This window comes from Mytilus trossulus, chromosome 8 (genome assembly GCF_036588685.1).
Source record: "Mytilus trossulus isolate FHL-02 chromosome 8, PNRI_Mtr1.1.1.hap1, whole genome shotgun sequence".
Taxonomy (NCBI): Eukaryota; Metazoa; Mollusca; class Bivalvia; order Mytilida; family Mytilidae; genus Mytilus; species Mytilus trossulus.
Genome location: NC_086380.1, coordinates 20,815,583 through 20,837,442, shown reverse-complemented (window position 1 = coordinate 20,837,442; position 21,860 = coordinate 20,815,583). Strand labels below are relative to the sequence as shown.

Here is a 21,860-nt window from a genome sequence, read left to right as displayed (position 1 = left end):
TTACTTTCCAGCTAAAGATATTTTAGTCTAGATTACATATTGGTTTTATATTGTCATAGGGTTTTACTTACCAGCTAAAGAGATTTTAGTCTAGATTACATATTGGTTTTATATTGTCATAGGGTTTTACTTACCAGCTAAAGAGATTTTAGTCTCTAGATTACACAAAGGTTTTGGCAGCAGTACATCTTTCATAAGCTCCACTGTATAAAGGCATGCCTGTTTATTGTCTACACATAATGATACTCCAGCGTTTACTAGAAACATCTTTTCTGTCTTCAAATCATCAATTGTAAACCTGGAAATAAAGGATATCATAAATTGACAGTACAATAATGGTCATCACTCTAACTTATTTTTATTTAATGCTCTAATAAAATTAACGGTACCAATTTTCTAACACCAGATGCACATTTCGACAATACATGTCTCTTCAGTGATGCTCGTTGCCAAAATATTTGAAATCCAAAGTTTAAATAAAAGATGAAGATCTATAATCCAAAAGGTCCAAAAAGTATAGCCAAATCCTTGAAAGGAATCAGAGCTTTGCATGAGGGAGATACATTCCTTAATTCATAAAAATTTCTAACATTTTGTAACAGCAATTTTTAATAACACAAAAAATCCGTATTTTCATGCCAGTACCAAAGTACAAGTTACTGGGCTGGTGATACCCTCTGGGACTAATAGTCCACCAGCAGAGGCATCGACCCAGTGGTAGTAATACAATTAACGGTACCAATTTTCTTACACCAGATGCGCATAAAAGTCACATGGTGTTTTTTTTTTTAAGAAATATGCCTTTAAAAAAATTTACATATAAAGTTTAAATCAAATCTTTTTCACTATAAAAAAATTAGACTACAAATCTTTAATAAAAAATAACTCACTTCAAGCGAACGACATCAGACAGACTTATAATTTCCTCCGTTCCAAACTCATAGTTTAACAATGACTTGTTGTATGGTAAATTTTCAATTCCAGCTGAAAACTGGTAATTACAAGCATCCAAACTGATGTAAAAGTTAACAGCCAGATCAAAGTCAGCTATATCTAAACAGCATGTAACACCAGTACAGGTGTCCGTGAGGCTACACCTTAGTGGTATGCTGGAGCTAATTGGCTGTAACGGGTATGGCAGGGACACAGGACACTCTGAAAATACAAATAATGTACAACTAATTATTGTATTTGTATTAACAAGAAGAAAAAAAACTATAAAACAATCATTTTTCATTTACGGATAAATTCAAGTATAAATAAAAAGAAAGATTAAGTTTCTAAAATTGTTGAGAAAATAATTACTATATTAGTATTTTTATATTATGAAACACTTGTAAATGCCTTGTGAAGTACTGTTTCTCAGTCCTTGTATTTTTTTCTATGGTCATTTCACTTTTTCTAAAACTTTTGGGTTTGAATGTCTCTTTGTCTGCCTCTCTTTAATAAGTATATTTCATTTTGGTTGCATCCAAAAATATACAAAATATATACATACCATTGGTCCATCCATTTACGGCTCCAGCAAATGGTGCCACTGTGCGGCTACAAGATGGATCCTTCAGATATGGTGTCAGTCCCAGAGCTTCCAGCATCTTGTCACGAGCTAGGCCTGTCACAGCTCCAGTAATACTATTCAGAGCTTTAAAGTCACTTAATGAGAAATCTGAAAAATTGTAAAAAAGTTAAAACATTTCATTTCATTTCAAACTATATTGTTATGAATTGTTTTAGGAATAGTCTTTTTAATATAAAATTCTTTATATTTTTAGCCTCTAGACCTAATCTATTCTAGTTTTTAATTATGAATGAAAGACTGGAACTCATATCTCACCAAGGTTTGTTTGTGTCCAATCACATTCAAGTTTAGGAAGTTTGGTACTCACCAAGGTTTGTTTGTGTCCAATCACATTTAAGTTTAGGAAGTTTGGTAGTCACCAAGGTTTGTTTGTGTTCAATCACATTCAAGTTTAGGAAGTTTGGTACTCACCAAGGTTTGTTATTGTCCAATCACATTTAAGTTTAGGAAGTTTGGTACTCACCAAGGTTTGTTATTGTCCAATCACATCCCAGTTTAGGAAGTTTGGTGTTTTCAAATACTGGTACAGAAACCAGACATGGTCCACTCTCCTCAAAACAAACACTTAAGTTCATGTTTAACATGTATTTCTTCTCAGCTTGCAAGTCATGAATTATGTACCTGCAAAGAATAAAGTTTATTGTTTAAATCTGACTGACAATGTGCTAATCATTATAGAATATTGTTACAAAATAAGGTTTAAACAGACTAATAGTGTACCAGTCTTATGTAGACAAAACGCGCGTCTGGCATATAAAATTATAATCCTGGTACTTTTGATAACTAATACAAGTGACAATTTCTTTTTCTTTTTTTTAAGCAGTTCAAAACTAAAACTTAAACTTAAAACCAACTATGCAATGTGACCTGCAGGATTCATTGTTCGGTTTTTTTCTGCCTGAATATTCATGAAATATTTGCCACTGGGTGTATAGGTAACAACTTCTATCAATCATTAAATACAAATTTGTATCAGCTGCAATTAAATGATAACCTATTTCAAATTGATTTATATTTGAATATATATATACATATGGTTAAGATTGGGGCAAGTAAGGTTGATGAAATATTCGGACAAATTTAGACTGGTCGAATAAAAATAAGTACATAAAGTACAGATATAGGCCATATCCTACTTTTACTGGTTTGTTGTGAAATCGATCATAGGTATACTTACTCCATTTTAAGAATTTGTAATATTGACATGGTTTTCTTCTCACCTAAAAAAATAATAAATAATAGTCTCAAAATATATTACCCTGTTTTGTAACATGGTATCCCAAAGTGGCAAAACACAGTTAATGAGGCTTTAATATAAATACCTAACCAAAACTTACCTCCCCTTGTAACTTGTATTTGATGAAAAAGTTTTTAAGTTTTTCAAGGAAGAGTAATATATTTTTTCTTTTAAATCTATTTATTATACATATATCTGAATATCACTAGATTGTAGATTTATTTCTTTTGAAAACCATGCATACCATCAGTATCCACTGAAGGGATCTCTACCTACAAAAAACTTTATAGAGCGTTTGTTCAGAAGTTCTTCATATATCTATAATGTTCAAAGTATCAATAAGCATAGCATCTACTGTTATACTCACAATAATATTTCCAAATTTAAATCACAATATTTGGACAATTCCTGAACATAATAAAATGGAGATGAGTTGAATAATTCTGCTGTGAACTAATGAATCAGATATACTGCTAATCAATCTTGACTAGCAAACAATTCAATTATTTAAATTTTATAACATACATACCCCATTTATAATCCAGAAGGGTGAAATTAAAGACTAGTTTCTCGATACCGATACTCAGCTTCCAGTTACAAGCATCTAAGAAGGCGTAAATACGGAACGATTTGCCGATCTTTCCTACATCCACACAACAATCAATCCCTGTACAATAATCTGGTATGTAACAACTGACTGTTCCTCGAATCTTCGGTAAAGTCATATCATCAGATTTTGGGCAAGCTATAAATAAAAGAATATCATGTTTGGTTGAGTTACTGTGCAAATGAAAATAACTAATGTGGGTTCATTGTTATTCTTTGGTATCAATTTTCTTGGGTTTTGTAGGAACAGGTCAACCATGAATTTAAATGTTCAAGGAAGTACAACTTTTCATATAACTGTATCTAGACTTTGGCAGAATCACAGAATCACATATCCACAAAAAAAGCAAGGTTTCATCAATTCATGAAAATTGGTACCATTAAAAATAAAAGAATCCACAGTATTCATAATTACCAATATTTTCATTTCTTTGGATTTTTAAATAATCTTGTAACTTGTGTGATGAAAATTATAACAGATGAACCTAAAATAAACACTTGTAATGGTGTTTCTTGTTTCGCATTTTTTTAATATAGATTAGACCTTTGGTTTTCCTTATTCAATTGTTTTACTCTATTTTTGGGGTCCTTTATAGATTGCTGTTTAAGTGTGGGCCAAGGCTCCTTGTTGAAGACCATACTTTAACTAACCTATAATGGTTTACTTTCACAAGTTGCGTCTTGGAAGGATAGTTGGCATTCATACCAGATCCTCTTATATCTAACTAAAGGATACTGCTAACTTCTTTTCTTTCCCCCAAAGAAGTTTCTTCGATGAAGTCAGCTTCATAAGAATAAAGGCAAAAGTTGGCAAAAAGAGGGGCACATTGGTTCCCATTGAAAGGCTGATTGTTTGTTGAAAAACACGTCCTTCAAACGTAACAAATATGTTGTCAATCAAAAAATGAAAAATCTTGACAATGTTAGTTTCAGAAATTTTTTGTTTAATCAGAGTTATTTTTTTACAAACTAGGACTCACACTATCAAGTAAAAACATATTAAAGATTTTATCAAATTTCTAAAAAATCTTTTTTTTTCTATAATCTTACCATCTGCCTTCCAGCCATCGACTGCACCAGAGTAAATTCCACCGAACCTGTCACAAGAAGGGTTGTACAAGAACTGGGTCAGTCCAAAATCATCAAATAATTTATTGGCCAGAGCTGTCGACAAGGACTGTCCAGCTTCTAATCCTTTGTCCTTAACCCAGTCAACAAGGGAGTCTAAAATAAAAACAAATAAGTTTTGATTCAAAATATTTCAATAGATGTAGTTTGGGTTTGTTAACATTCAGAATTCTCTACTGTAAACACATTTACCATGAACATGTAGGGTCTTTGCACTGTTATGCGTTGTCTCAAATGTTAGCTAATCTCTTTTTATTCATAGCATCATATTCCATTAAAAAAAAATTTTGATAGAGTTTGCATTGTTATACATTGTCTCAGACGTTAGCTTGTATTGCAAGGAATGTGTTACTGGTTATCATACATGGCTCCATGTCTACCACAAAATTATACAACCGATATTCCCCTGTATCAAAAATATACCCTGTGAATGTGTTTTATGGAAAATTATATTTAATAATAGTGTTCTATGGAAAATTATGTCTAATAATAGTGTTCTATGGAAAATTATGTCTAATAATAGTGTTCTATGGAAAATTATGTCTAATAATAGTGTTCTATGGAAAATAATATCTAATAATAGACATACTTGTATCGAGTGTCCATCCACTCATGTCCATGTCACAAAGAGGCTGTGGAAATTTCTGTTGTACCAAGATGTCAAAGTTGTGCTGACAGTCTGTGTTCACATCCAAACATATAGACATGGACATATCCACAATCAGCTTCTTCTCATACAACAGTTGATCAATCGTAAACCTATCAACAAAATGCTTCTCTTGTACTTATAAATATTTGTTCTTGTTCGTAGAAACATTAATTTTCCTAGGGTTTACATGGTTAAAATTACCTGGTTTTGTTACTTTATAAGATTTCATGGGGATTCAATTTTGTGGTTTCCATTTAAAAATGGAAGTGATATCATATACAGGTTAAATTTTTGTGGGGGGTTAATTTCGTGGATATATATTCTTTCCGCGAAATAAACAAAATTAAATACTCCATGAAAACTACTACTTTTACAGTGTATGTCATCAAAGTATTCTAATATCAAATCTGATTGGACAAATTTAGAAATCTCATGGATTCAATTCCATCATGTATGTCATCAAAGTATTCTAATATCAAATCTGATTGGACAAATTTAGAAATCTCATAGATTCAATTCCATCATGTATGTCATCAAAGTATTCTAATATCAATTCTGATTGGACAAATTTAGAAATCTCATAGATTCAATTCCATCATGTATGTCATCAAAGTATTCTAATATCAATTCTGATTGGACAAATTTAGAAATCTCATAGATTCAATTCCATCATGTATGTCATCAAAGTATTCTAATATCAATTCTGATTGGACAAATTTAGAAATCTCATAGATTCAATTCCATCATGTATGTCATCAAAGTATTCTAATATCAATTCTGATTGGACAAATTTTGATATCTCATAGATTCAATTCCATCATGTATGTCATCAAAGTATTCTAATATCAATTCTGATTGGACAAATTTAGAAATCTCATAGATTCAATTCCATCATGTATGTCATCAAAGTATTCTAATATCAATTCTGATTGGACAAATTTAGAAATCTCATAGATTCAATTCCATCATGTATGTCATCAAAGTATTCTAATATCAATTCTGATTGGACAAATTTAGAAATCTCATAGATTCAATTCCATCATGTATGTCATTAGAGTATTCTTTTCATTTTAAGTCATATACCCAGCTCACAATTATAAGAACTTTGTTTTCTATTTTCTGCAAAGGGAGATAACTTTATTTTGTTCAATTCTTTGAGGACAGCTTACCTTATTTTGATCACATTCTGCAGTGGAACAACTATTTCTTTGCCTAATATAGAAATAATAAGAAAAAGAAAGTTATGATGTAAAAATGAGGTTAATATTTGATGACTCATAAACATAATACACAACTATAATTACCTCTCACAGAACATGAGAATTTTACAAGTTCATAATTTCATTTCATAATTTTCATTCATATTACACAAAATAAATTGCTTATCAATTTTGAATTTCTTTCTGCAACTTTTTGAAATGACAAATGATTAAATAAAAATTGACAATTGACAAGTTTATTTTTTATCAAACTTTAAGTATAATTCACTTTTTTTACTTACCCCATAAATCACCAAAATCTAAGATTTTATATTCAAAGGTAAGTTTCTCTATTCCACCTCTGATGATGTAATTACAGGTATCAATATACAGGTAAGTATGTAACGAGATATCCAGGTAGTCATAATGGAAACAACAATCCAGTCCAGTACAATAGTCCGGGATATAACAGTTCATAGGTACTGTTATATTAGGGGGACTGTCTATGTCCAAGGGACAGGCTAAAACAAAGATATATCATATTACTAATTTCATCAAAAGAAAATATTTTTCTAAGCTTAACAATTCTTTTTAAAACAAATTTAGTTTTTAATGAAAATATTTTTTTCAATACCTGTATAATGCGTGTTTGTAAATTTGTATACAATGGAAAAATAACTGTGTATAACAAAAAAAAGTTTTGATTTTTTTTTTAGATTTCTGTGTTAAGGTGGTACCCAACACTTTAAATAAAATCAATTTGGCTCGTTTAATTTTTATAAAATTTTGTTAAAGTAAATACTTTGACCCTTTAACAAAAATCTAAATTTTTTTAAAATTTATAACCAATCGTTTTGTTAGAAAAATTACACTGGTTATAAAGCAGTTTGACAAACACCAATTTTGATCATTGAGAAGCTTAATATTCCTTTTACAACACAATGTAATTATAACGTTTAGCTGACTTTACAGAGTTATCTCCCTTTAGTGTTAAGTACCACCTTAAACTTGTCAAACAAATTAGTTACATATAGATTCTTACATTGATACCAGAAGATTATCAGATCTATACAATCGAAATAGTTTAATTATAGAATTCAAAAGTCCTATCCTCAGAAAGTTCTCTAATGATTTTCCAACAAGCAATTATAAGATATTCCACTTTGAGTGCCTTTGGTATTCTTCTGTATAGCATAATTTGATTCCTCCAGCAAGCTGATAAAGTTTATGACCCTTTAAACTCATCTAATCATCTTCTGAGATCATTGACAACCACATGTTGCTTACATTTTTTTTATATAATGGGTTCCAGAAAGGTTAAAACAGATGAGAAATTAGAGAAATTTGCTTCTGTGTAAATATTCATGTCTTCCCATAATGTTTCAAAATACGCTGTAAATGCAGAAATTAATGTGAGGTTTTTATTAATGCAAAAAATGCGACAGAGTTGTAATTTTATTGTAAACACAATAATTTGGGACAGAGTTGTAGTTTATTGTAAACGCAATAATTTTAACTCACATTTTGAAAAATTTGATGTGAATTAAACAGGATTTTTCTAAAAATCATAAAAATAAAAATTGCATTTAAGTCTATAATGTGAAAATCGCAATAATAAATGCACGCAATAATTTCTGAATTTACAGTAAGTAAAAATAAGTATCTGTAAAGTAGACATACTGTTTTTCCATCCTCCCACTGCAGGTAGATATTGATCAGCATTACGGGAACATCCTGGGTCATCCAACATCTCATCCAGGCCCAGCTGCTGAAGCAAAAGTTGGGCGACGTTCTTAGCTAAAACTCCAGTAAAGTCGGCCATGTCAACTCCCAACTGATCTCCCCAGTCAATGGCGGAGAAACCTGCAAAAAAACATCAATTAACTAAATAAAACAAGAATGTGTCCTCGGTACAAGGATGCCCCATTGGCACTATCATTTCTATGTTCAGTGGACCGTGAAATTGGGGTAAAAACTCTTATTTGGCATTAAAATTAGAAAGATCATATCATAGGGAACATGTGTATCAAGTTTCAAGTTGTTTTAACTTCAACTTCATCAAAAATTACCTTGATCAAAAACTTAAACCTGAGACGGGACATACAAACGAACAGACAAATGGGGGAACGAACGAATGAAAGGATGCACAGACCAGAAATCATTATGCCCATAAATGTGCCATAAAAAAAAGGAAAAATTTAAATGTTTTTCAAACAATAAGTATATGCAACCTAATTAAAAAAAAAATCAAAAAGTAAAATCTCATAGAGATGTATGACTGGTATCCTAACTAAGTGGATGTAAATCATGTGATATACCGTCACAAATTGAGTGGCAGAGTGCATGTATACTCAGAGGTAACAATTTGTGCTCCAAATGTATAAAGTCAAGTTATAATCAAAGAGCTGAAAGCTCTGAAGAAAAATGATGCCACTGTCTCTAATATTGGGATAGTTTTTATGCAAGTCTTGATTTTCACATACCGTAATTAGTTTAACAATGCAACATGTATCGTGAGCATATAATTGATATTCGTATATGTGTGTGTGTGTGAAGTGAAGGTGACAACTGGCTGTTTTTTAAGACAAATGAATAGGTCAAGACTAGCTGAATTGTACAAATAAATACCGTAGAAAGGCATGTATATTTCTCACTGGTACATAGTCTGAATCTGGGTCCGTTCGCTTCCATTCACGTTTGCGCACACTCATTTTCACCCCTTTCACTTTCACACCCTACATGTTCGCACCCAATCTTAATTGGTTTTGTGTTTAATAACTCTGTAAGCAAGTGTTTTCTTATAAGTATAATTGTTGTCATTGTCTCAAAATAAAGTGAGACAGCAATTTTTTTTTTGTGTTGAATAAATCTTAATCATGTTTTGGATAAGGTATTGCTAAAAATAATAATAATCCTTTCTAAATAAAGTGGTATTTTGTCAACGTTTTATTTTGTGTTGAATAACTCTTAATCATGTTTTGGTTAGTGTATTGCTATAACTTGTTTCATTGACTTGTTTCAAAATGAAGTGAGATTCTGACTATGTTTGTTTCTGCGTGTTGAATAAATTTTATCATGTTTTGGTTATATTAGTGGATTGCTATATTTTGTTTTTTTATGTTTTATTGTTTCGTTGTTTCAGATCAATGGGACAAGCTGTTAAAAACAATTATCTTTTGTGTTTTTTCCTTTAAAATCTTCAATGTTTTACTCATACCAAGCTATAAATACATTCAGTATTCACACCAAAGCAATTTAAAACAACAACCATGATTTTCCAATTATTCAACTTGAATTTGAATTAAAATTGGGCGCGAATGAGTGGAGTGTGAATGTGCGAACGTGTAGGGTGCGAAAATGTATTGGGCACAAACAGACCTGATACCACACAGTCTGAACCCCCTTCTCCCACAAAATATTAAGTAAATAATCTTTTTGTTACTGCTATCAAAGGTATAATGAAACTCAGATAGTTTCAAACATTTGTCAAAGAATTCTAGTCAAACTGGCACCTAGTTAAATTGGCACCTGGACAAATCAGCACCTGGTTAAAATCGACACCTGATATAGTCAATTTGTCACCCATGTTAAATATATATTTTTAACAGTATTTTAAGCAATAGGGTAAAATAAGAAAGGGGTTGCCAGAATTTTTTTCAGTATTTAAGCAAAAAGAGTTAAATACTAACTTTCACATTTTTGGGTGTTCATGTACATTTTGTATATATTTATTTTTCTCAACTAATGACTTTTTTGGTGTTTTTTAATGATATATATATATATGAGTAGTCCAAATAATTATTACGTCTGGCAAGGCTTTTTTAATTTTATTCTGGAACACGTTCCTATGACCGCAAGGCTATGTTAAATTTTTTTCTGGGACGCCTTCCTACGAACGTCGTAGGAAGGCGTCCCAGAAAAATAATAAAATAGCCTTGCCAGACGTCATAATTATTTGGACTAATACATGAGATATTGTGTATTTTTCTGCATTATTTTAACCAGTTGAGCATTTTACAGGATTGTTGGTTTAATGCTGTTTAAACTTTACTGAAAAACAAACACCTTAAATTTGCTAATTATTTGGCATGAAAGTTTGATTTATTGAAAGCGACTCATAGTTTTCCATTTTATTTTAATAGTTGACTTGTTTTTACAATTACACAAATTGTCTAATTGTTAAAACAACAGCTTTGGTAAGGGCTTCGTTGTTTACCTTTATACACTACATGTTCACTTTCGTTTCGTGGTTTACCAAAATACACAACAACATATTCACTATGTACTTGGTAACAGTAATTAATTAATTGAATAGATAATATTATAACAAATATTATTGGATGCCGAATTGACGTCGAATAGGTGCCGATTTGACTAGATGCCAATTTAACCAGGTGCCGACTTGACTTGTACGTTTCAATTCCTCTGCGATCGTTTGCGGTATTTTCTTGAGAAAACCTATTTTCCATCATCAAAGAGAAGAAGAAACTGCTTTAAAATGATTCTGGAACGCTTCATGATTGTTAAAATAAGTTTAATTCACTCAAGGATTTGTATTGTCTAACTATACAAATCCTTGATTCACTCAAAAACAATTTTAAAACTTGCGATTAAACAGGAAGTTTCCAAAGCACGTGTAAAAGAAGAAATTAACCGGTGAGAGTGGAAATCCGTATATGACAGATATCCCTATAGTACGACTTTGAAAGTAAAACAGTTTAATCCTTTTGTAAAACAATCTCTAATATACCTATCACATTAATGTTTGAAGGGTCTTAAGCTTATTCAAACCATATAAGTCGGTATGAAACACCAAAACGGAATGAACAATAACCGATTACGTTTTGTAGTTTACAAATTCTAAAACTGGTTCCCGTCAAACTACAACACTTTGTTCGAGTGTAGTGGAATACAAGCAAAAACCAGTGTAAACTGGGTCCTGGCTGATTTAATACTACACAATGATGCATAATGATAACACAAGCAGATTCCAGTTTGTATGGAAAATAGGAAATACGAAACCAAGCGCGGTAGGCAGAGAAATGTAATGAAGTTCAGGTCGCCAGTTATGGAACAATGACTGCGTCATTTTCCAAAAACACTAATCATTACTTGAAACAAATGATGTAACTATTCTGTAATCTAAGCTTACGACTTACTAGACAAACTCATGGTAGCTGTCATGTCACAGAATGGCTGAGGGATTTCACTTCCAACCATCATGGGAAAGGTTAGGCATTGGTCTGCTATGCTTTCATCAAAACACACACTGGCCGTTAAATCAATAATGAATTTCTTCTCATTTGGTGGTTTCTTCATTATAAGTCTGTGAAAAAAATATTGTATTCTTCTTAGTTATGATTCTTTTGAAATATTTATGTATCAACTTTTTTCATTGGCTAAGATTTATGTGTCAACTTTTTTCATTGGCTAAGAATTATAATTAAATCCACAATTTACAAATTTTTTGCAGCCATTTTTACTTGGTAAGGATTCACAATTTTCAATAAAAACTTGAAAATAAAACATAACCTACCTCAAAAACTTAGACACACTATATATTTATTAAACCATATGTAGGGACAACCATAGTGCACTAGATGGTATCATTCAATACATTTGTTTAGATGAATTTTATAAACCTCTTAACCCTTGTCGTGCGGGGGCCGTAATATTACGGCCTTACCCAGAATACCGTTATTTTGGCATCAATGGCGCTCCATACATTTAGAGGACATCGTAATACTATTTAAATCGTAGTGTATGCACGTCTCCTCAATCTGAAACTATTCATGTCATGTTTCTCACTTTAAATATTCATTTTGAGCTCAAATACGAACTTCAAAATTTGATATCGGACAAAATTGTTTTTTTTGGAGGGGTGGGCTTACCTTCAAGGTCTGAATCACGGAGTTCAGAGGACTGAAACCTTGACAAATACCGTTAACCTAAAGGCACATAATGACTGGTCGTGTTTATTATCAAAATACGCAGAGGAAACGACTACTTCCGGTTGCAAGTCCAGTTAAAGTTCAAAATTGGAAAAATTCCGAAATTTGGTGAATTTTGGTGCAAATGACCTTCTTTACACTGATGAACCCAGATCAGTTTCACTCCGACCTAGCAACTGTTGTGATAAAAGTGTTCACTGGTGTCCACGCTACATGTAAACTACAGATGGATGCATCTATTAGCATCTCTCGGACTTACAGGTCGAGAAAAAGAGCGAAAAAACTTCAAAATTGACGCTTTTTGTACCTGAGGACCAACTTTGGGGCAAATTCCCGCCTCCTCACCCCAACCACCTCACCCCGTGATCCCCTATTTTAGATTAATTGCAATCAGTATGCATCAGCATCAGGGTACAGCTCATTTGCATATCATTTGCATATTTTTGCAAATACTCTTAATTTAGACAATTTCTTAAAACAACTCAGCATGGTAAGGGTTAAAATGTCTTATAAAATGCATAAAATAGAGTTGTATATATGTAGTCCTTGCAATACTTACTTTATCTTGACAATGTCTTCAATATTTAGCTCCACAGGTTTTCCTGAAAGTAAATATCAGCAATTGATTATATAATAAAAAATAAAGTTGATGAAATTTATACAATGACTACTGATCATGATTTTATCTAAAGTTATTTAATATTAATAAAATCAAATTTTTATTAGGAAAAACCAATTCTTTAAACTGTTAATTTAATTTAATTCCACAAATTGTTTTTATGGGTTGAAAACAACCAAAATAAAGTGAAGGTTGTTAAATAATTGATCTAACAAATACATACCCCATTCATAACTGTCAATTCCACCTTCAAACAAAGACAGATTTTTGACAATATTATTGATACCAAATGATATACTGTATTCACATGCGTTGATGAGGAAATAAGGGTGAACAGTCAGTCCAATGAATGGTATCTCAGCACAACAATCTACTCCACTACAGGTGTCAGTTATCATACAGGTCATGGGACCATCTATTTCTGGAAGCTTGGAAATACTTAATGGACACACTGTAAAGAAATAGAGAACCAATTATAAATATCATCTTTCAAAAGGTACAACAAAGAATATCCATTCTGAAGCATTTTGGGTGATATTTCTATTTCTGGAAGCTTGGAAATACTTAATGGACACACTGTAAAGAAATAGAGAACCAATTATAAATATCATCCTTCAAAAGGTACAACAAAGAATATCCAATCTGATGCATTGTGGGTGATATTTCTATTTCTGGAAGCTTGGAAATACTTAATGGACACACTGTTAAGAAATAGAGAACCAATTATAAATATCATCCTTCAAAAGGTACAATCAAGAATCTCCAATCTGAAGCATTTTAGGTGATATTTCTATTTCTGGAAGCTTAGAAATACTTAACGGACACACTGTAAAGAAATAGTAAAACAATTATAAATATCATCCTTCAAAAGGTACAACAAAGAATATCCAATCTGAAGCATTGTGGGTGATATTTCTTTTTCTGGAAGCTTAGAAATACTTAATGGACACACTGTAAACAAATAGAGAACCAATTATAAATATCATCCTTCAAAAGGTACAATCAAGAATATCCAATCTGAAGCATTGTGGGTGATATTTCTTTTTCTGGAAGCTTAGAAATACTTAATGGACACACTGTAAAGAAATAGAGAACCAATTATAAATATCATCCTTCAAAAGGTACAACAAAGAATATCCAATCTGAAGCATTGTGGTTGATATTTCTTTTTCTGGAAGCTTAGAAATACTTAACGGACACACTGTAAAGAAATAGAGAACCAATTATAAATATCATCCTTCAAAAGGTACAATCAAGAATATCCAATCTGAAGCATTGTGGGTGATATTTCTATTTCTGGAAGCTTAGAAATACTTAACGGACACACTGTAAAGAAATAGAGAACCAATTATAAATATCATCCTTCAAAAGGTACAACAAAGAATATCCAATCTGAAGCATTGTGGGTGATATTTCTATTTCTGGAAGCTTAGAAATACCTCAGACACACTGTAAAGAAATAGTAAAACAATTATAAATATCATCCTTCAAAAGGTACAACAAAGAATATCCAATCTGAAGCATTGTGGGTGATATTTCTATTTCTGGAAGCTTAGAAATACTTAATGGACACACTGTAAAGAAATAGAGAACCAATTATAAATATCATCCTTCAAAAGGTACAACAAAGAATATCCAATCTGAAGCATTGTGGGTGATATTTCTTTTTCTGGAAGCTTAGAAATACTTAATGGACACACTGTAAACAAATAGAGAACCAATTATAAATATCATCCTTCAAAAGGTACAACAAAGAATATCCAATCTGAAGCATTGTGGGTGATATTTCTATTTCTGGAAGCTTAGAAATACTTAATGGACACACTGTAAAGAAATAGAGAACCAATTATAAATATCATCCTTCAAAAGGTACAACAAAGAATATCCAATCTGAAGCATTTTGGGTGATATTTCTATTTCTGGAAGCTTAGAAATACTTAATGGACACACTGTAAAGAAATAGTGAAACAATTATAAATATCATCCTTCAAAAGGTACAACAAAGAATATCCAATCTGAAGCATTTTGGGTGATATTTCTATTTCTGGAAGCTTAGAAATACTTAATGGACACACTGTAAAGAAATAGAGAACCAATTATAAATATCATCCTTCAAAAGGTACAACAAAGAATATCCAATCTGAAGCATTGTGGGTGATATTTCTTTTTCTGGAAGCTTAGAAATACTTAATGGACACACTGTAAAGAAATAGTGAAACAATTATAAATATCATCCTTCAAAAGGTACAACAAAGAATATCCAATCTGAAGCATTTTGGGTGATATTTCTATTTCTGGAAGCTTAGAAATACTTAATGGACACACTGTAAAGAAATAGTGAAACAATTATAAATATCATCCTTCAAAAGGTACAACAAAGAATATCCAATCTGAAGCATTGTGGTTGATATTTCTATTTCTGGAAGCTTAGAAATACTTAACGGACACACTGTAAAGAAATAGAGAACCAATTATAAATATCATCCTTCAAAAGGTACAACAAAGAATATCCAATCTGAAGCATTGTGGGTGATATTTCTTTTTCTGGAAGCTTAGAAATACTTAATGGACACACTGTAAAGAAATAGAGAACCAATTATAAATATCATCCTTCAAAAGGTACAACAAAGAATATCCAATCTGAAGCATTGTGGGTGATATTTCTATTTCTGGAAGCTTAGAAATACTTAACGGACACACTGTAAAGAAATAGTAAAACAATTATAAATATCATCCTTCAAAAGGTACAATAAAGAATCTCCATTTCAAAATCTGAAGCATTGTAGGTAACTTTTTAAAAGCATGCAGCAAATCATAGCTTTTGGTTTAATATAAATCTTGTTGTCAAAGAAGTTTAGTACTTTTTCAATATTTCATGGGACAGACATATTTTATTCATAAAAAGTAACTAAACTTCCAGGTCAATCGGTCTCTGGTAGAGAGTTGTCTCAGTTGGCAATCATAACATTTCTCCTTATTTGTATACTGTGGATTCATTTATTTTCGTGGGTACCAATTTTCATGGATTATGGAAAACTTGCAAGTTCGTGGATATTTAATTTTGTGGTTTTGCCGAAGTCTACATACAAGCCTATAGAAAATTTGTTATTCGTTGAAAATTTAATTTCATGGTTTTACCAGTACCCACGAAAGCCATGAAAATTGGTATCCCACCAATAATAATGAATCCACAGTATCCATAAATAAATTGATTACACTTACTATTGTTCCATCCCACTACACTAGGATCATAGATTCCACGTCTACGATCACATTTAGTTTGGAAGAAATCTGTCAGCCCCACCTGTTCTAGAAGATATTGTGCAGCCCCATCAGCCAGCTGTTGTCCTGCTTCATACCCAACGTCCTTGGCCAATTGAGAGAAAGAAATGTCTGAAAAAAGAAGTGTGACAAAAATGATGGAATTAAACATATATTATATGGCTTATAAATCTCAAAAAGTCAATTTCTTAAAGCATTTAATATTTTCTGAATCAATTCAGAGACAAAAATGTTGGTATATCAATTCTGAGAAAAGTGTGATGAAATTTTTTACTTTTAGAAATTCAAACAAGGCATTTGTGGTGATTTAAGCAGGTTTTTAGGCTGTATCTGGTAATGAAAAAGAGTTGAAAATGGATTTTAAATTGATTATAAACAAAATTCTGTATGAAAACAATGACTACTCACTACTGAGGATATTGGTTATATTTCTGGAACAGAGAGGTATTGGTTGATTCTGGAGTAGATGTAAACCATCAGGTGTGGGTGCACAGAATGGCTCGTTGTCATCAAATGGTATACAGATTGTCACTATAACATCAACAATAAATCCTTCTCCTCCTCCCATCTTACTTATGGTGTACCTGACAATAGATATAGTTTGAATATACAGTGAAACCTGGCTAAACCGAATCATGCATAAACTGAAAACCTGTATAAAACCAAGTATGTTATTAAGCATCATCATATCAAATTGTATATTTTTGTGTTGTGAACCTAATAAAACTGAACATCAGTAAAAAACAAACAAAATCTTTAGTCCTGTAGTGGTTCGGTTTAATACGATTTCACTGTATATGTTGGTTTATAATTAACCAAGACTGTTACAGAGTAGCCTTTAACATTAACTCATATACTCTTTTTACCATTTCAATATTATTTCAAACTCGGCTCGAATTATAATGTATACACTCTTATTTTCTATCTCAACTTATATATATAATGCTGATGCAACACTTTTACACAGTTCGTTCATGATACTACCATGAGAATTGTAGGTGCAAGGGCATTCATGATGTTTATTTTCCACATTTTATGTACATTTTCTACGGGCATAACTCTTTCAAAATATTCATTTAGCTCTGGGGTAATGCTGATGATACTTGAAATAATTTGTCTAGGCTGTTTCAGGAACAAAGCTTAAAAATACCATATGACAGGTATCAAAAGTATAAAAAATGAACAAATAGTAAAACTTATACTTGTAGTAAAATTTAATGCTGTGACTATAATTGTACACTTTTACAAATCATTTTGCTTATATACAAAAAACTTACAAAATTTTGACTGGTGCTGGATCGCCTTCACCAATGGTCAGTTCTTTCTGTGTACCTATGAAATATAAGAAGATATTCATATACATCTACATGTACAGAACAAATATATAAAACTGTGATATGTTCTTGCCTTAAGTCGAATATGTTCTTCTTCTTAGTCAAATGTGTTTTGCCCTAAGTCTAAATATGTTCTTATCCTAAATCTTGAAATATTTTTATCCTAAGTCTATATATGTTCTTGCTTTAAGTTAAGATATGTTCTTGCTTTAAGTTTAGATATGTTCTTGCCTTTAGTCTAGATATGATTTTGTCCAGATTTCTTATCCAGAGTTAAGATATGTTCTTGTCCTAAGTCAAGATGTGTTCTTGCCCCAAGTCAAGATGTGTTCTTGCCCCAAGTCAAGATGTGTTCTTGCCCCAAGTCAAGATGTGTTCTTGCAGCAAGTCTATACATGTTTTTGCCCTGGTTATAAGGTGTAATATTTTTTTCACTGTAATCACATTAACATTTTCAATATCATGATAAAGAATCAAGCAATAATAATAAGAACTAGATCGGGTGACATAATAAATCTTACCCCAAGCATATTCAAAGAGAGTCTTCTTGTAAGTCCAGGTTCCAAATCCAACATCAATGGTAAAGTCACACGGACTCATTTTGAACCAGAATGGAGTAGAATAAGCTATCACTCTGCCTCCTAAAGCTGGTGGTAGGGTAAACTGGACCTCTATACAACAGTCTAATCCAAAACAGTTATCAGGCATCTCACAAGTTACAAGATGTTTTACTGAAGCTGGTAGGTAGGATTTGACATTGATATTCCATGGACAATCTAGATAAATGGAGAATTATATTTATGATTTTAAACATTTCTAAAATTCAGCAATAATGTAGCATACATGTATATATTATCAAAAGAAGGTTCAATGAAAACTTGGTAGGTAACTTAAACTAGAAATTCTAATGCAAAATCTTTTGTATTTTCATTCAAATTTTTGATTGGATAACCATTAATGTTCATGGCATCAATTCAAAATTGATGCTATGAAAACAAATGCACAAGTGCAGAGTGAGAAGATGTACGACAGATTTAAAATGTATTATTTGACGATGTTTTCTGTCAGTTTCATCAGGACAAACAATTTTCATGAAATTTATATTCAACTGTCATAATTCTGAAAAAATTCAATCAACCTGATCATACAGCAAACTCAATCAACAATCAAAATTATACACAAACTTTCGAAAAATCAAAAATATCTGGAGTCATAAAAAGAAATGCTTGATTTCAGAATGACAGAAGAATGGTGTAAAGAAAATTCATAAAATTTAATGTTCCCACCATTAAGAGGGAGGGTATAAAAATGTTGTAAAACATCAACAATAAAATGATAACTTAACATACCTTTTGGTCCTGGAGGTACTATACAGTCTCCTTTCTGGAATATAGTCTACAACACAAAATGGAAAAATAAGTTGTTGCTTATTTCATTAGTTTATATAATACATTTATTTATATTTATATTTATCTTTTATAGAAAGATCTTAAGAGTTACCATGAAAATTAATATTAAAAAAGAAACTATAGAAATTATATAAAAAATTATGGACAAATTTCATTTACAAAATAATTGTGTATTTTTTTATAATGCAAAACATTGATAGGGAAAAAATATATTTCTTTCCACGGCAAAACAAAATGGGTACTTACATCTAATTTTAACATCCTAAGGATCAGGTCAAAAGCCTCTGCTGTAATATCTCCTCCCACAGTTTTAGCAAAGTTTACAATATCTCCACCGCCTAACAAAACATGAAAACTAACAATAAAATTTGTAAGGGTTCCAAGGAACCCAGTGTCTCGCCTACTTTTGCTATTAATCGCAGGCTCAAAAAAAAAGAGAGAGAAAAAATTAAAATAATAGTCCTCTCGATACTATCTTTTGATTGTAAGGAGCTTGATCTGTCCCAGATTAGTAAAAATCCAGGATAGTTTATGAATCTTATAAATGTTTTAAAAACTTAAACTGCAGACTGTATGTAATGTTAACTGGCGAAAAAAAAACTAAAGTCAAATTATAAAATACGGATAATCAGGTACAAAGTTTAACAATTTGCTTTTCTAGATACTAGCTTTTGATCATAAACAAGCTTCTGTCCAAGTTTGGAAGAAATCCAATACATTTTAAAAAAATTATTCAAATTTCAAAAACTTCTAACCACAGAGTGAATATTTGTGGCCGCTGATTTTCACCTTAATATATTAATTTTCACCTAACTGAACACTTTTTAAGGTTTATATTTGTTTTAAAAAATCGCGTGACTAACCTGGCAGTGTTTTATTGTAATCATATGACTAATATGGTATTGTGAATTTTTTATTGTGATCACGTGACTTACCTGGTAATGTGAATTCTTCATTACAAAGAGGAATGGGAACTTCATGATCTTCTATAAAATACTTGTCAATTATACAGTCTTCTTCTAATATACAAATACGGAGTCCAAAGTTCACTATGAATACTTTCTTTACATCAGCATCACGATCTATCTTAAACCTGCAGCAGAAAGGTATTGTTTCAAATATTTTTTTTTTCAAATATAGTTTAAAGTCAATCAACAATACTTATGAAACAAAATATACAGTATGTACTATAAGAAAAACTAATTACTGTAAATTCAGAAATTATTGTGTGCATTTATTATGACAATTTTGTCACTTTAGAACAAAATGCCATTTAAATTTTTGTGATATTAAGAAAACTCCTGTTAAATTTCAAAATGCAAGTTTAAATTAAAGAACCTTAGTGAGCAGGCTCACATACCCCACGTCCCCACATTGTCATTGGAGAAATTAAATAAGTGTAAGAAAAACAAATTGTATAAGAAAAATTAATTTCCTGCCAATATGCACATCTAAATAGTATGTCCTTATTATCTACAAAATTTCATGAAATTCTGTTGTGTGGTTTCAGAGGAGTTGAGATGACAAACTGTTGCAGAAGTACATTGAAGCAAATAAGTTCAAAGGGGCATAACTCCTAGAAAAAAATTGAATTGCAATTTCCCGTCAATATGCACAACTACATAGTATGTCCTTATTATCTGAAAAGGTTTCGTGAAATTCTGATGTATGGTTTGAGAGGAGTTGCGATGACAAACTGTTGCGGTAGTACATTAAAATAAATCAGTTCAAAGGGGCGTAACTCCTAGAAAAAAAATTGAATCGCAATTTCCCGTTGATATGCACAACTACATAGTATGTCCTTATTATCTGAAAAGGTTTTGTGAAATTCTGTTGTGTGGTTTGAGAGGAGTCGGATGACAAACTGTTGCAGTAGTACATTAAAGTAAATAAGTTCAAAGGGGCGTAACTCCTAGAAAAAAAATTGAATCGCAATTTCCCGTCGATATGCACAACTACATAGTATGTCCTTATTATCTGAAAAGGTTTCGTGAAATTCTGTTGTGTGGTTTGAGAGGAGTTGCGATGACAAACTATTGCGGTAGTACATTAAAGTAAATAAGTTCAAAGGGGCGTAACTCCTAGAAAAAAATTGAAACGCAATTTCCCGTCAATATGCACAACTACATAGTATGTCCTTATTATCTGAAAAGGTTTCGTGAAATTCTGTTGTGTGGTTTAAGAGGAGTTGTGATGACAAGAAACAGGACTGACGGACGGACGGACGGACGGACTGACAGACGGACGGACTGACGGACGGACGGACGGGTCAAAAACATTATACCCTCCGCAACTCGTTGCATGGGGTATAATTATTGCAATTATAACCATGTAGCATTTGTCCCAACAATTAAATCCATGCAATAACTTCTGAATTTACAGTATTTATAAGCACATGCTAATAATCATATTGAAAGTGCAATAAAAAAAAATGTTTACCTAAAATGTGTGAATTTTTAAAGTAAGATGTATGTTGCCTAATTCATCTTTAAATAAAAAATAAGGAGGTATGACTGTTTAAGAATTTGAAATCCCCAAAAGCACACATAATTAATTTTTTAATTAATACTTACATGACTTTTATCTCTGGTGTTATTTCAAGAACTTCTTCTTTTCCTGAAAATTATAAAATTAAACTTTTTTTATGAGTAAATAAACAGTGAATTATTGAATATGCATGAGCAACTAAAATCATATAATTAAAATAATCTTAAACCAAAAATAGAATTATTAAAGAATATTAGATGTTACCCAGTCTCAATCACTTAAAATTAACAATTTTAGACTATAAGCTTACTCCCACAAACCATCCTGCTGATGTAAAAAAAAAAAAACTTTTTGCTGTCCGCAAATGCAGATATTACGGT

General features: G+C 31.4%; 1 protein-coding gene across 1 annotated transcript; it reads right to left on the bottom strand.

Annotated features, from left to right (window-relative positions):
- Positions 1-32: 32 nt before the first annotated feature.
- On the bottom strand, positions 33-21,803 carry LOC134727439 (uncharacterized). Its single transcript, XM_063591821.1, has 23 exons — positions 21,791-21,803; positions 21,567-21,609; positions 19,929-20,086; positions 19,240-19,331; positions 18,934-18,979; positions 18,106-18,360; positions 17,528-17,582; positions 16,659-16,834; positions 16,191-16,361; positions 13,192-13,419; positions 12,909-12,951; positions 11,558-11,724; positions 8,079-8,261; positions 6,701-6,919; positions 6,369-6,411; positions 5,140-5,309; positions 4,473-4,646; positions 3,346-3,561; positions 2,757-2,799; positions 2,043-2,200; positions 1,499-1,666; positions 891-1,155; positions 33-298 (listed from the first exon to the last, which is right to left on the bottom strand). The coding sequence occupies exons 1-23, from the start codon at positions 21,801-21,803 to the stop codon at positions 127-129; spliced, it is 3,258 nt and encodes a 1,085-aa protein (XP_063447891.1). The 3' UTR covers positions 33-126.
- Positions 21,804-21,860: the final 57 nt, after the last annotated feature.

Coding starts and splice junctions, on each gene's coding strand:
- LOC134727439 (XM_063591821.1), bottom strand. Junction 2,201..2,756: donor TTACAAATTCTTAAAATGGA/GTAAGTATACCT, acceptor TATTCTTTGCAG/GTACATAATTCATGACTTGC. Junction 1,156..1,498: donor CGTAAATGGATGGACCAATG/GTATGTATATAT, acceptor TTGTATTTTCAG/AGTGTCCTGTGTCCCTGCCA.